General features: G+C 35.3%; 2 protein-coding genes across 6 annotated transcripts in view; both read left to right on the forward strand.

Annotated features, from left to right (window-relative positions):
* Positions 1–15221, forward strand: part of LOC108202628 (hypothetical protein) — a 161239-nt gene extending 146018 nt beyond the window's left edge. The window contains exon 5 of one of the 2 annotated variants that reach the window (XM_064084000.1): positions 15165–15221. In XM_064084000.1, coding sequence (XP_063940070.1) covers positions 15165–15203 — 39 coding nt within the window. In that variant the 3' untranslated portion in view covers positions 15204–15221. The remainder of the gene's footprint in view (positions 1–15164) is intronic. The other variant, XM_064083995.1, reaches the window with a different exon arrangement.
* Positions 6457–8328, forward strand: LOC135149306 (UPF0613 protein PB24D3.06c-like). Of its 4 annotated transcripts, none has more exons than XM_064084714.1 (4): positions 6457–6656; positions 7527–7603; positions 7924–8029; positions 8263–8328. In XM_064084714.1, exons 1-4 carry the CDS (start codon positions 6552–6554, stop codon positions 8281–8283), a joined length of 309 nt encoding a protein of 102 aa, XP_063940784.1. In that variant the 5' UTR covers positions 6457–6551; the 3' UTR covers positions 8284–8328. The 4 variants fall into 4 exon arrangements, 3 of the variants coding, with proteins under 3 accessions (XP_063940784.1, XP_063940783.1, XP_063940785.1); XM_064084713.1 differs by lacking the exon at positions 6457–6656 and adding an exon at positions 6677–7423; XM_064084715.1 differs by lacking the exon at positions 6457–6656 and adding an exon at positions 6678–7408.
* Positions 15222–16031: the final 810 nt, after the last annotated feature.

The following is a 16031-nucleotide window of genomic DNA, read 5'->3' on the forward strand; positions in this document are numbered from 1 at the left end:
TTTTAGATTTTTAAAAATTTATCTCCTATTTATTTTTATTTAAATCAAATAAAACAATTAAAAAATTAAAAATAAATAGTTGATAAAATTTTGAAAATCTGAATATATTAGCGAAAATAGTAGAACTCAGAATCTTTCATTTGGATGTAATACCATTCATGAAAAATGTGCGAAATTCAATATATAATACTTTTAAATTTTCGACTAACGATAGAGTGATATTTTTGATACAATTTTTTCTAATGAATGTCTCATTTGAGTCAATTTGGGAATTAGTGACTCAATTGATACATTTGGACGAAACGAGTGACCTATAGACACTACACCAAATACAGGCTTTTCCGACGGCCAATTTCTGAACGAGCGTTGTTTGGTCTTTAACATCTGACGAGGGTTAGCATCTCACAGACAAGTGAGCTAACATCTAACGGTCAACTCCCGACGGACCTCCTTTGGGCCTCTAACTTCTGACGGACCATAATCTCTGACAGACATGTATGTTAACATCCGACAAACTTTAAAAATATTGTCGGAAAATGATTATTTTATTATAAGTTTTGGCGGGAATAATAAATTTTTTCCTCTAAATACACTTTCTGACGGAACCCGAAGTTATGCACAAATTTTCATATTTTTATTATTGTGAGAAATTTTCATATATTTATTTTAAAAAAAATATTTTTCAATGATCCAACCGTATGGATGTCAAGTTTTATATATTTTACTGATATTATGAAAAATTTGAAAAAAAATAAATTTATTTGATTTGAGATTTTAATAGTCAACTAGTGGTTTGACTAATACTTCTAACTATAGTTTTATCATGTATTGTAGTTTTAATTTTTTTTGAAAACATTTATCAATGATCCAACCGTATGGATGTCAAGATATACATGTTTTAATGATTTTACAAAAAATTCGAAAAAGAATAAATTTATTTGATTTGAGATTTTAACGGTCAATTAGTGGATTTGACTAATACTTTTAACTAGTGTTTTATCATGTATTTGCATTTTTAATTTTTTTGAAAAATATTTCTCGATGATCCAACCGTATAGATGTCAAGATCTATATACTTTAGTGATTTCAAAAAAAAATTCGTAAAAAGTTTAACTTCTTTGCTTTGAGATTTTAACGGTCAACTAATGGTTTGACTAATACTTCTAACTTTTATTTTATTATGTATCGGTGTTTCAATATTTTAAAAAATATTTACTAATAATTCAACCGGATAGATGTCAAGATCTATATATTTTAGTGATATTATTAAAATTTTGGAAAAAAATAAATAAATTTGGTTGGAGATGTTAACAGTCAACTAGTAGTTTGACTAATAATTTTAACCAGTGTTTTATCATTTATTGATGTTTCATTTTTTGAAAAATATTTCTCGTTAATCCAACCGTATCGATGTCAATATCTATATATTTTAGTGATGTTATAAAAATTTCGGAAAAAATATATGAAAAAATATAAGAATATTTGATTTGAAATTTTAACAATACAATATGGTTTTGAAAATATTTCTCAATAATCTAACTGTATGTATGTTAAGATCTAAATATTTTAGATTTTAGCGATTAAAAAAATCAATTATGCTAATATAATAAAAATGCAGAAGATAGTATTTTTTTAGTGTCTTATTTCTACATATAATATTTAGAAGCCTTTGTTGTGTAATTTGGCTTAATAACCACTACAATGGTGCAGAGAAATGATGAATTTTGTTGAGGAATATTAATATCACGTTACTGACGGGAAATATATCCCTAATTAGGTATCTCCATGTCATTTATAACGATATATCTGTGTAAGAATGTGTCCCGGCTTTGTAGGCTCCTTTTTGCTATAGAAATACTAGCATCTAAGCTTTTAATCAAGCTTCAACGATGTCAAGACCATAGCTGGTTCCCTTCTTCTAAACAAACATAGGCTCCCAGCTATCTGCTAAACAAATATAAGCTCGATTATGCATTGTTATTCATAAACTAAAATTACTGATGGAGCATGACTTATTTGTTTTGTTTCACAGGAATATCACACTGTTGATCCTCAATCTGCAATAGAGCATATGTGTGCAGGGGCGGACCCAGGATTCTAAACCTACTGGGGCTGGAGTTAAAAAAAATTTCCACGAATTCAATGAAGAGATAAACAAGTAAACTAACATATACATGTAAAGTAAAGCCACAAAATTCAGTCATATTATTTAATAATATAGTAACATATGTAAAAAAGCAAGTAATAATATACTAGTTTCAACGGGAAAAAAAAGAGGAGATTTACTCACATCATAATGAGTTGTACTCGGCGATTCTTTTGAGCGTAAAATTCATCTATCACCTCATCTACATCAATATTTTCAGCATACTCCCTCTCAATGTTGATAAGCATAGAGTCTCTCAAATATTCTTCCTCCATCAATGTTGTGCAAATGTATCACTTTCAAATAAATAGCACGGAGAACAGAATGCTGCATCTTTAGAAACTGAATACTCTAGCCAAGGCCAGGAGTTGAACCAAGATGCTTGAAATCGACGACGTTGACTTTTATATTCAGTATGTGGATATTGATCTTTGTGTAGTTTAGGTTGAAATGCTCCCAGTCTAATGTATTCACGCCTAATGTCATCACGAACATTAGGTGGATACTTCCAAATTGGACAACGAAGACCTGGATCGCGTTCAAGAGATGCAATATCAATCGGAGTAGTTGTTGCCGTATTAGTAGCAGTAGCTGGGGCAGGAGCAATAGGACCAGCTGCAAATGTAGGAGCACTAGGAGTAGCTGTAGGAGGAGCACTAGGAGTAGCTGTAATTGTAGGAGCACTAGGAGTAGCTGTAGGAGCGGCACTAGGAGTAGCTGTAGGAGCGGCACTAGAAGTAGAAAAATAAGATAACAATGTTTTCCTCTTTCGATCCTACTCCTGCAACAAGTCAAATTTAAATAACTTAAAGATATTAATCAAACAATATTATAAAATATTATTATTGGACTCACAAACTCACACACGGCTTAAAATATTGAGGTCTTGGTTTTAGGACAACCAAGAAACACCAAACAATCAATATTCTAATGATCCTGATTAAAAGAAAACCCATATTCATTATCAATATTTTAATTAATTACTCTATATTATTTTTCATACTTGATTACAATAAAAATTTATAAAAGAAAAAAGTTCAGCAATTTACATGGTAGTGAGTTGAGGTAGAGAATTGAGGAGTCGATTCAAGGAAGACAATGGCCGGATAGCTTTTTCACTTTAGGGTATAAACTAATTTTTTTGTCTCGTACTCTGTTCGCATACACATTAGTTTGCAAAGCAGTGGACAAGACTTTCGTTTTGGTTTCGTGGCCCAATCTTTCTTTTTTGCTTGTGGCCCAAATTCTGTTATTTAAATTTACGTGGGCTGAGCCTAAACTAATATATATATAACTGGGCTGGGTTTTTTTTCTACCTGGGCTGGAAGTTATGGGCTATAAAATATTAAGGAGGTTACTGGACTTTGACCTGGGCTGGAGCCAACCCTAGCCCAGGCCACGGTCCGCCTCTGTATGTGTGACCATATGTGAAAGATTCTGAGAGAAGAAAAGACACGGGCAGACAAGAAGATTCGGAAAGATGGAGGAGAATACTATATGGTGTTAGCAGTGAAGTTTGCTACCCTTTTTATGTTTTTGAACGGTGAACTTGTAACTATGATGTTAGTAGTGAACTTTGCTATCCTTTGTATGTTTTTTACGATGAATTTTCCTACTCTTTTGTTTATGAATGTTTAATATAAGCTGCAAGTTTATGGTATTGTAAGTGTAGTTGCTTTAGTTTCATTTTTAGTTGCGTGCATGGAATATGGTATTGCAGAGGATATTAGTCTATGTCTGAAGTATGTAATTTATGACTAAGTTTATCTGTCCAAAGGTTTGTATTATTATTTAGTATGAAAATGATTTTATGTTTTTTTTTAATTTTTAATTGTAAATTTCTGACAGACCTGTTTGTCAGATGTTCAGTTTATTATTATAATAAGTAAGTAGTGGGTCCCACATTACCTTCCAACAAAATTGTAACTTCCGACGCAATCCAGAACTTTTGACTACAAGTTTTCCGACAGAGGTAGTCTGTCAGAAGAAACCATATTTCTGACAGAATATAGGCTAAAATGGCCGTCAGAAATGCCTGAATTTGGTGTAGTGAGAAATGATTCACACCTTCCCTTCCTTTTTCCGTTTAAGAACTTCTTTCAGTGATAGAAGAAGATTGATGCATAAATTTTCTGCCAATTTAAAAGTGTCATGATCTCCACCTTTTTGTTTAGTATATCAAGATTTCGTTCAATCCATAAATCATGCATATAAACACAATGCTATAGATGGCATACTGCTACTTAGTACTTACAAAAAGCTACTTGATACTTACAAAAAGGGCTAATGTTCTATTTCATCATTCTACTGGAGCAAAATTTTCAGTTGTCCTACCGAGTCAAAAACATTTTCATTTGAATAATAAAGCATCTAAAAACTTTCAATCACAAGATCAAGTATAAAAAAAAAAAATCAACGCCATTAACCATATTTTTGACTTTAACGGAAAACGTTAAAGTTAACAGACCTGTTTTTGCATCTGTGTGTGTTTATATATATATATATATATATATATATATGTACATGTGTGTCTCTGTTTTTGCTCTCTGAGTCTCTGTTATCTCTCTCCTTCTCCCTCTCTTCTCTCAATCGCCTCAGTTCCTCTCCGTCTCTCCATCTCTGCCCGCCTTCCTTCCTCCCTCATTCTAGCCTCTCTTTTTATCTCATTTTCCCTGTCCTTCACTACCACCCACATATGATACTATTGAGAGTTTATCAGCTACCATACAAAGATTGCAAGGGGTTAAAATTCAGAGAATGCAGCAGGTAAATTAATGAATTATATTTGCTGGCACTGCTGTAACAGAAGTATAATTTATTCTGCTGCTTGTGATAAAATCTTAAAATCTTAAGCTGTGCAGCTGCAAGATCTTGCAACTTCCATGCTGGAACTTTGGAATCTGATGGACACTCCAGTTGAGGAGCAGGAAATGTTTCACAATGTACTAGCAATGTAACTGCTAGTAACATACTCCCTCTGTCCCAGTGATAGAATGCATACTGTTGTGGTGTGAGAGTGCAACTAAGCTTACTATCTTGTAATCATAAATGCATACTAAAAGCTGTCCTTTATTCGGTAGGCTAACTGAAATTTTTGATCGAAAACAGTGATGAAATAGAGCATTAATACGTTAAGTTTTTAACGGAGACTAACGGAATGACCTTTCTGCAAGTTTTGAATGGTACAATTAGTTGACTGAAAACTTTTTTCACTCGGTAGGCAAACTGAAAGTTTTGATCGAGTGCAGTGATGAAATAGAGTATTAACCCCTTACAAAAATAAACGGAAGGCGTATCATACATCCATCATCCATCATCACTTAGGTTCCTCATCCCATTCAATTCACACAGTCCAAAAGCCCAAAATTGACCCACCTCAATCTAATTAGGCCGAATTAAATCCCAAAATTGACCCACCTCAATCTAATTGAGCTCCAACTCATTGTTCCATCTCCGATCTTCAACTATGAGGCTGTTTGGCTAAGATTAAAAGAAGTGACTTCTAATTTAAAATAAATAGGTAGAGTAGAAGTGAGAAGCAGAAGTAAAATGTAAGTGTTTGGATATGTTAGTGATCAAAAAGGTGGGAAGTAGAAGAAAAAAATTTGGACTTCTAACTTATCAATCAATGCTTCTAAAGACAAAAAAATGTGATTTACTTTTTTTCCTAAACGGCATTCCTACTTCTCCACTGCACTTCTACTTAAAAGAAGCCACTGCTTCTCTAATCCAAACACTCCCTCTATCTTCAACGATTCATTTGTACTCATTTAGTAAAAATATATTATATATTTATTCAGAAAAATTTTAATTGTCATTTTTTTATATTTATAAAAATTTAAATTAATGGAATGTAATTTTAATTTTAATTTTAATTGATAATTAATATTTAACTTTTTAAATTTATTAATAATTAACTCTATAATTCTTTATAATAATTAACTTTTTAAACGAAAAAGTGATATAATTAACAATTAAGTCCTTTTTTTTTTTGGTGGTTTATAACGGAGGACCTGCATATAAAAAGGTAAGCATTTGATCTATCTGTCCAAACATGAGATGCTAACTGGAAATCAAGAAACTTAGATTTGGTATGGGGTTGTATGTTTATGCACTAAAATGAGTACAGCACCAACCAGGGGCGGATCTACAGACGGAATTTAGAGGTGGCACCAAGCAAATTTTCAGAAAACACCTATATATTTTTAAATTTAGGGGGGCACTTCTGTAATTTTGTAAAATTTAGAATGGTGAAAAAATGTAAAAAAAAAATTTAGGGGGCACGTGTCCCCCGTGCCTCTCACTAGATCCGCCCCTGGGACCAACCGGGTCTAGTTCAACGGCTGGTTCTTGATTTTCAGGCATTGTACGAGGTCGTTTTGATAAGTCTTCTACTAGTCCTAAAATGGCCAACAATTCAGCAGAATTCACTGGAACTAATGTGGGCCCAGTTAATAAGAAGAAGCAGTTTCAAGGGGTTATGTTTAAGTATGGTCCCAAGTTCATTCAGGTCTGTCTAAACACTATTGTGTGTTTGTGTGTGTGTTTTGTGCAGATTTTGGATTCTGGATGTGGTGTTTGATGTTTAGTTGACATTGTTTTTGCAGTGGATTGATGAGGGTTTATTGATTTGTTATGAAATTTGAGCATGGGTATCGGATCCGAATGTGTTTTTGTAGTTGTAATAAGTGGCAAGATGTTAGCTTTATGTTTGATAGATGAAAAATTCTGATGTCCCAATTGACCATTTATGATTATGTTATATTAAAAGAAGGGAGGTGAAATGATGTTACACTGGTTTTTAAAGTTTCGGGATCATTAAAAAAGTTTCGTTAGCTTGTTAAGGTGCTGTATCTGTAAATGGTTAAGGTGTTATGAGGGATTAGTATGTATGTAACATGTTTTTCTCTTGATAAATGAAGATATGATAATCGAGGAAATGGTTTATTACCTGCTTTCACTCTGGAGTATCACTGCCAGGAAGGTCTGGTAGCTAGATTTTTTCATACCTGTTTCCAGTCCACATTTGGGGTTTTCATAAATTTTCAGAATACACATAAATTTTCTGTGGTGAAGCACTAAAACCTTGAACATGATGAAAAGCCTTGATGTTCTTAGTATAGGGAATACACTGTCTGTGAGCCTTATAAATAAGAACTATCAGGGTAAATGATGCTACATCTCTTCCTTTTTCCCGGTGGTGGTTATGTGAACGTCGTACTCTGGGATATATCAGTAGCTTTTCCTCTACTTTTCAAATGGGTTAAGTTCTGCACTGTGAGAAAAGATTCACTTGGTTTTCTTTGTCTGTACGAAATTGTTCCATTCGAACTTTAATTTAGTTTGTAGAACAATATCTAAGCTCCATTACATTATGCAGGTTGCCTTTAAAACAGGTGACTATAAACAGCAAGCTATATTTATTGGCGGGCTGACAGATGGATTTTTGGCTACTGAGTATGTCAGCATATATGATTTTTAAAGTTATTGTCCTACGAGATAATTTAAACCTTTACTTTCTTGCTTGTAATTGATTTTACATTATAGTTAAGTACCTATCACCAATTCCTAATTTGATCCAAACCAATAGGAACTCAAAATATGGTGTAAAAAAGTGAAACACCAATGTTGATTAAACAACGATTCATGTTGAAACCTCCCTGACATATCAACCAAACAGTGATAATATGTATATACGTCCATTCATTTGCAATGACAATATGACTAGTGGGAGCCTTTAGTATTTTATGGACTTGAAATGAGATTACTTGTTGCAGTTACTTGGAACCTCTTGCTATTGCTCTTGACAAAGAGAAATGGTCACTAGTCCAGTTTCTGCTCTCCTCTTCTTACAGTGGATATGGCCTCTCAAGTTTAAAAGAAGTAAGTCATTATTTTTTTTTTGAACTATGTTGGCAATGATTCTCTGTTATATTAAATGCTCTGTGCCTTTTTAACTTCGTTGTTTAAGTGCCTCTCTGCCAAAGGGTAACATTGTTCTGTCGAAATCATTAGGTTTTGTTTGCATTATAATGTGGATTGTAATTCTGAGGTAAATGTTTTGTGTTTATGAGGCGAGAAAACTGATGGTGGTATCCCTTTATGAGATGATACAGAATCTGGTTTTGGTATATTAGATGAAGGATAAGCTACACCAGGTTCAGCTTTATGAGGAGGGGGAATGTTCGGTGAAATCTACACGCAAGCGCACGTGATCACAAGTAATATATTAAGTTCGATCCCACAGAGACTGGTGAATTAAGAATACGCACCTATGCAACAATGTATGATCAATTATCACTGCTAAGACAATTAACAAGGATTGGTTTCTTTTATACTAATAACTAAAATTACTAATCAAATTCAGAATAGGAAAACACATGGGATTCTAATTTCATTATCGAATTCATCTAGAATTGAAATTACTGATTAACATGCGACTGTTGATCCTAATCAGACAACACGAAAGTAATACATGCCAACTCTCGTTGCACACATATCATACCAATCAAAATCCGCAATTAAGACAGAAATCTCATGGACACCAACAAAGCTCAGACCCTATATCTCTATAGCGGTAGTGTAAGCAGAGCGGTTTAAATAACAAGTCATCTATCGTGATTACACAGGGTGATAAAAATAGTTCAAGTCTATCACAAATTATGTTTCATTCACATAATCCTATGTTTACATGGCATAGTTCTAAATTCAATCATCCACTCTCGCTTCAGAAAGAATTAACAAACAACTTAGAAGTTAGCTACGCTCCTAAGAAGAATAAGCACGGCTCATGCAAAGAAATCAACGTATGTCACAAAATCAAGTAATTAATATTCGTTACTAGACTACATCGATAAATCCATTAGAATCCCATGAAGGCGGTTAGTTCATAATCGAACTAATCGACATCATGGGTTCTAATGAAAACATGATAATTAAACTACGAGAATTAAACGGAATAAAAATACTTGAATTAATAATAAAGAACACAACGTTACAGAATTGATGTTCACGATCTTGCTCGAAACTGTCACTTCCTCGCAAAGAACGATCCAATACAAAACTGATAATGTGCTTGATTACAAGAAAAAACTAACTATGATATTGTTTCGATATTCTAACTACTACTATGAGGCTAGGGTTTTTACACACGAGAAATAAAATGCATTGACTAAGTCAACCGGGCCTCGACCGCTGCGAAAATCCATCAGAAAAGCTGTAAAAATCGGCCCGGGAAGTTTCTGTGGAGCGCCACCGTGCTACTCTAGCGCGGGCGCGCTAGATGTAGCAGACTGTAGCGCGGGCGCGCTACAGGTTAGCGCGGGCGCGCTAGTGTCTGTGATGGCACTCCCGTTTCTTCGTTTCTCGCTCGTTCTCGCGTGCATGTCCTTCCTCGCTTCTAGTACCACTTCCGTAGGTGATCACGGTTGCATTTAGCATATGCAACAAGCCCTTTAAACCCCTAGATAGCTCTAGTGGACGAGTGTGCTCTCGTGAGGGTTTGTAGAAGATGTACCCACAAAATCCCAAGTCGCGGTGAATCCACAATTCTCTATTCTTGCAAATAATGCACCAAAAACAACCTAAAATGATAGAAAATCACTTCATCACCTCAACTCGTGACCTGCACAGAAAAACAATAAAAACACATCAAAAGACACTAAACACTTAAGTACAATCAACCAATTTAAGTGGAAATGAAGGCCTATAAGTGTGTATAAATACCACTTATCACACCCCCAAACTTAAACTGATGCTTGTCCTCAAGCGTCAACGACACTATACAATAATACAATGCAATGCATGAATGCAACTACGTGATGAATGAGTAAACTATGAAGTAATTGCCTTGCCAATTATAATACCTCAGATTGTGCTAATGTTCTCGAATTTCATCTCTCTCGCTACTAAGTCAATTACTCTTCTACTTACAAGTATGGAGTGCCCGTGTGTGCAAGCATGCTCTTTTATTGAGACAAGACAAAAACTACTACTCCCACAGAATCCCAATCAAGAATCGTAAAAGTTTAAAACTAACACCCCGTCACTCAAGTCCAACTAAAAGCCAAGGTCCCAAAGAATGTCCACACCCTTCTATTTTATTCCTTATAATTTTTTCTTTTTATTGGTGATTAATTGCTTGGTCTAAGGTCAGAGCGCTTCGCAGTGTAAATGCGTTACGAACACCACAAGACTTCACACACCAATTATTCACTTTATTCTAGTGGTTTATTTAACCGTGCAATGGTTGAGATCCCTAAAGATTTATGCACTAGTACCCATGTAGCGAGCGTTGGGTCAACAATCCCAAACCACGAAGGGCTTTAGGTTGTTAGGCACAAAGTCCCTTCAGACTTAATTACTCGAGTACTAATGAGCTCAACCTAGTTAATTCTACCACTTATTTTTTTAGTGAATTTATTACTACTATATTTTTTATTTTATTTTTTTTCTTTTTGAAAGGTATATCTACTCCTCAGTTCCCCCAAACTTAAGATTTACAGACCTAAGCTGAAGGGTGTTCAATTCAATCCTAGAATTCATGGAATTTCGTCTAAATCCTATCTCAAGAACATATGTGAATTACAATTTCCAACACAAGCAATTTCCAAGTACTAACCTAGCATTGCAATTGAAACTACTAATCAAGAACTACGCACATAACTCATCATAGGCAATTAACTTGGCTTAACTTCATAATTCATGCAAATGCTCGTGATACTAGCTACGACAATTACCAATAAACATGTAAAAATAAAATAAAAAAAAATTATGAGAAAAATAGAAAAACGTGAGAAATAATCAAAGCAAAATAAAAAAAACGTGAACTACATGATCTAACTAACACATGCAAATAATAAAAAAAACTATCTAATAATATGCTCTTCCTTAGATTACCACCCCCAAACTTAAAATTTTCAATGTCCCCATTGAAAGTGATAAAAAGGCTAGAGCGAACACGTACCTAATCGGAGTCCTCCCCCTCCTCTGCCGGAGGTGAATCCGGTGGAGGATATTGCTTAGGTTTAAGAAATGGGGTATCCACTTTCTCAAACAAAATCTCGCCACCACAAATAAAATCAAGAGCATCAAATATTGTCTTTGTCCTGTAGAAAGTCTCCAAACAAACGTTAGTAAACTTAATTGTCACTTCAAGAAGTAACCATTGATCGACATTTATACTTTCAGAGAACTTTGTGATAAAACAACGAAAAAATTCACATCCATTAAAGGACCGAACTCCTTCGACTTTCACACAAGGTGGAGGCTCGGGTGGTGGTTTTTCAGAACTCTTCACTTTCACAGGAGTCATAAGAACTTCTTGGCCTTTCATGTCACTGAATAAAGAGATGAAATTGCTATCCTCTTTTTCCAAGAGTTGAAGTGTAAGAGCCTTTTGGACTGGATAACCCACCAGATTTTGTGTAAGATCATCTTGGACAATCATCATGTCAGCTTTAAAACATGTACTCTCAAGTATAGGGGTAGAGGTTGGATTGAAAGCCAAATTTTCAATATCAGAACATGGAGCAACCTTGATTGAGCTAATCCCCTTCAGGAAATGTAATTCAAGCACACCTGGTGTAGGAGAAACTACGATCAACTCGATATTGCTTTTTTCACGCACCTCATCATCGCCCACACGGTCCATAACAACAACTTCATCGATTTTGCCGTCAGCGACACGATCTTCCTCTTTATTAATAGGCACATCATCATCCCAGGTCGAAAAACTATCACAATCTCCATCATTTGTAAGAATGGTAGCATTTATGTCATCTTCAACTTGGGTGGCTATAAGTGGAGAAGAATCGGGTTGTTCGACAGTAAAAGAACTAGCTAACCGCTCAAGTCGAGCCTCCATCATCAGTTGTGTAGCCTTGAGTTCCTTAAGCGTCTTGTTTATGTTTACCAACATATCATATACCTCATTTGTTTGATCAGAAAGCACTTCTACAGTGGGTTGAGGAACCTGTAGATCTTGTACTTGAGGATATTGATACTGTTGAGATTGTGGTTGCTCATATTGAGGCTGATAATACTGTTGCTCAAACTGATCATATTGTTGCATTGGAGGTTCTTCATAACATTGTTGCTGAAATTTTTGTTCTTGAAATTGATGTTGACCATGATATGGGAAATCACCAAAATTGTTGTCCATGTAAGAGAAATCTGGTTGATCCATCCATTCTTGATCATAAGAATTAGAATACTGATTGTACTCATATCCTTCTTGATAATTATATCCATGTCCCGACTGAGTATTCTGAGAGTTGAAGTGGTTATAAGAGCATTCATAACTATAGTGACCCTGAACACCACAAACTTGACAGAAGCTGTATGTTGTAGGGGCAACTTGTGACATCTCATCGACACTCATCGGATACAAGGTCGGCTCTGTAGCTTTCGATGAATATGCCTCAACTATGGAAGATAGAAGTGCAAAGGTATCGACTTCTTCCATTGTAACCCTGTAACAGCACAAACACAGCCAAGAACGCAGTAAAAGCTACCTCACTTGGAACTGAAGTCCCAAGGAGGCAAAGGAAACATTATAAATAACTAAACAAAAACAATAGATACAACAACAACTAAGAAAAGTGAGAAAAGAATCCGAGTCAGTGAATTTTAATGCACACTGATGACAAGTACGTAAACTAATTAATTAACACCGAGTCCCCGGCAGCGGCGCCAAAAACTTGTTCGGTGAAATCTACACGCAAGCGCACGTGATCACAAGTAATATATTAAGTTCGATCCCACAGAGACTGGTGAATTAAGAATACGCACCTATGCAACAATGTATGATCAATTATCACTGCTAAGACAATTAACAAGGATTGGTTTCTTTTATACTAATAACTAAAATTACTAATCAAATTCAGAATAGGAAAACACATGGGATTCTAATTTCATTATCGAATTCATCTAGAATTGAAATTACTGATTAACATGCGACTGTTGATCCTAATCAGACAACACGAAAGTAATACATGCCAACTCTCGTTGCACACATATCATACCAATCAAAATCCGCAATTAAGACAGAAATCTCATGGACACCAACAAAGCTCAGACCCTATATCTCTATAGCGGTAGTGTAAGCAGAGCGGTTTAAATAACAAGTCATCTATCGTGATTACACAGGGTGATAAAAATAGTTCAAGTCTATCACAAATTATGTTTCATTCACATAATCCTATGTTTACATGGCATAGTTCTAAATTCAATCATCCACTCTCGCTTCAGAAAGAATTAACAAACAACTTAGAAGTTAGCTACGCTCCTAAGAAGAATAAGCACGGCTCATGCAAAGAAATCAACGTATGTCACAAAATCAAGTAATTAATATTCGTTACTAGACTACATCGATAAATCCATTAGAATCCCATGAAGGCGGTTAGTTCATAATCGAACTAATCGACATCATGGGTTCTAATGAAAACATGATAATTAAACTACGAGAATTAAACGGAATAAAAATACTTGAATTAATAATAAAGAACACAACGTTACAGAATTGATGTTCACGATCTTGCTCGAAACTGTCACTTCCTCGCAAAGAACGATCCAATACAAAACTGATAATGTGCTTGATTACAAGAAAAAACTAACTATGATATTGTTTCGATATTCTAACTACTACTATGAGGCTAGGGTTTTTACACACGAGAAATAAAATGCATTGACTAAGTCAACCGGGCCTCGACCGCTGCGAAAATCCATCAGAAAAGCTGTAAAAATCGGCCCGGGAAGTTTCTGTGGGGCGCCACCGCGCTACTCTAGCGCGGGCGCGCTAGATGTAGCAGACTGTAGCGCGGGCGCGCTACAGGTTAGCGCGGGCGCGCTAGTGTCTGTGATGGCACTCCCGTTTCTTCGTTTCTCGCTCGTTCTCGCGTGCATGTCCTTCCTCGCTTCTAGTACCACTTCCGTAGGTGATCACGGTTGCATTTAGCATATGCAACAAGCCCTTTAAACCCCTAGATAGCTCTAGTGGACGAGTGTGCTCTCGTGAGGGTTTGTAGAAGATGTACCCACAAAATCCCAAGTCGCGGTGAATCCACAATTCTCTATTCTTGCAAATAATGCACCAAAAACAACCTAAAATGATAGAAAATCACTTCATCACCTCAACTCGTGACCTGCACAGAAAAACAATAAAAACACATCAAAAGACACTAAACACTTAAGTACAATCAACCAATTTAAGTGGAAATGAAGGCCTATAAGTGTGTATAAATACCACTTATCAGGGAACAGTAGCTGGCTTCTATTTACTGGATGAAGCATGTTTACGAAGTGGAGGAACAGTTGGTTGCTGCTCTTTAGTAAATGAAGCATTTTTATCAGGTGGAGGGACAGTTGATGGTTTTTGTTTACGAGTTGATGTGCGTTTATGGGGTGGATGAGCAGTTGGTTTCTCTTTACAAAATGAAGGAGGATCAGTAGGAACTAATTTCTGTTTATCCACAGGAACATTGCTACTATCCTTGGGTATATTTGAACCATTCTTAGAATTGTAAAAACTATTGGGTGCTGGTGGTATCCATGAACCACCACACTGAGGTTGGAAGATCTTCTTGTCATATGCTGATCTCTTGGTTTTATCTGACTATTTTGAAACAAAAAAAAGGAAAAATTGAAATTTTTTGAGATTTATTATGTTTCTGGACTAAAAAATAATTTACTTATTGTTGGTCACCTTTTGAGAAAAATATTATGACATTCAAATGAGACATTTTTCAAATGCTTTAACGGCAGATCACAGAGGAGAATATTTTTCAAATGAGTTTAAGAGATATTACAAACATAGTGGTATTCGATACAAAATAACAATCCGTTACACGCCACAACAGAAAAGAATGTTTGGCTCTGTAAGATTTGTCTATCTAGAAACTGTGAGGAGAAGGGTAAATTCCTTGACACGTATGACAATTGACAACCTTTCCCATCCTGAACTACTTTTGATCCGGCTCAACTTTGTATTAGTTTCGAGTTTTAATGAAAGAATTTACAGGAAGCACATGGAGATCGAAGACTTTCCGGCATGTTTTAGCACATGGAGCTACTGAAATGGCAAATAAAAATATAGATATTGACGCAAATACTAGTGCTAAGGACGCTCGTGCTGTGAAGAAGGCTAGTTCTACATGTCGAAAGAAAAAGGTGCGTTCGATGGCTGAAATCCTTCATGCCAATGATGAAGAAAGAAGCGGCCAGTTAGCTTCTCACAATGCAACTCCCAAAGAATGTGTTGCTCCATCTTCAATTTTTACTTCGCGAAAAAGAAAGATTAATCAGGAGCCTTCTAAAGAGATGCAATTTTTTGGGCACGAGCCCAAAAAGGTTCGAGCCTCCAAGGGAGATGCCACTACAACAATTGCACAAATACATAATAAGATGCAAGGATCTATCAGCATATAATTTAAGATAAATGAGACTTTTTTCTGTAACTTATGGTAGATATGAAACTATTATACTGCTATTTGAAGTTTGCTACCTTGGAGTTCCACTTTTGTTCAGAAAGGTGATGGTTGCTCGAAGGTATATAGAAGAAGAAGGTCACCCAATGCATAGATAAGGTGGATCTTCTTCTAGACAAATAGTAGCTGTATAACAAAAGAAGATAAATGTTATTTCCTTAGAAAGGCAAATCAGGTATGCTTGTGATACTTATGTTTTTTGCTTTTGGTGAATATAAACAATTAGCATACACATCTATTTTAGTAAGCAACAAAATGTACACAAAGATCACAGTAATTATTTCCACAAGCTAGTGTAATGACCTTGGAAGTGTTACTAAATTGGAAAGATAAGTATCGTAGAAATTGTCAATAAGTCAAGTTGTATGAAAGTTATACTCAATAGATATAATTAATTACAC

The sequence above is a fragment of the Daucus carota genome, chromosome 9 (genome assembly GCF_001625215.2).
Source record: "Daucus carota subsp. sativus chromosome 9, DH1 v3.0, whole genome shotgun sequence".
NCBI classification, from domain to species: domain Eukaryota; kingdom Viridiplantae; phylum Streptophyta; class Magnoliopsida; order Apiales; family Apiaceae; genus Daucus; species Daucus carota.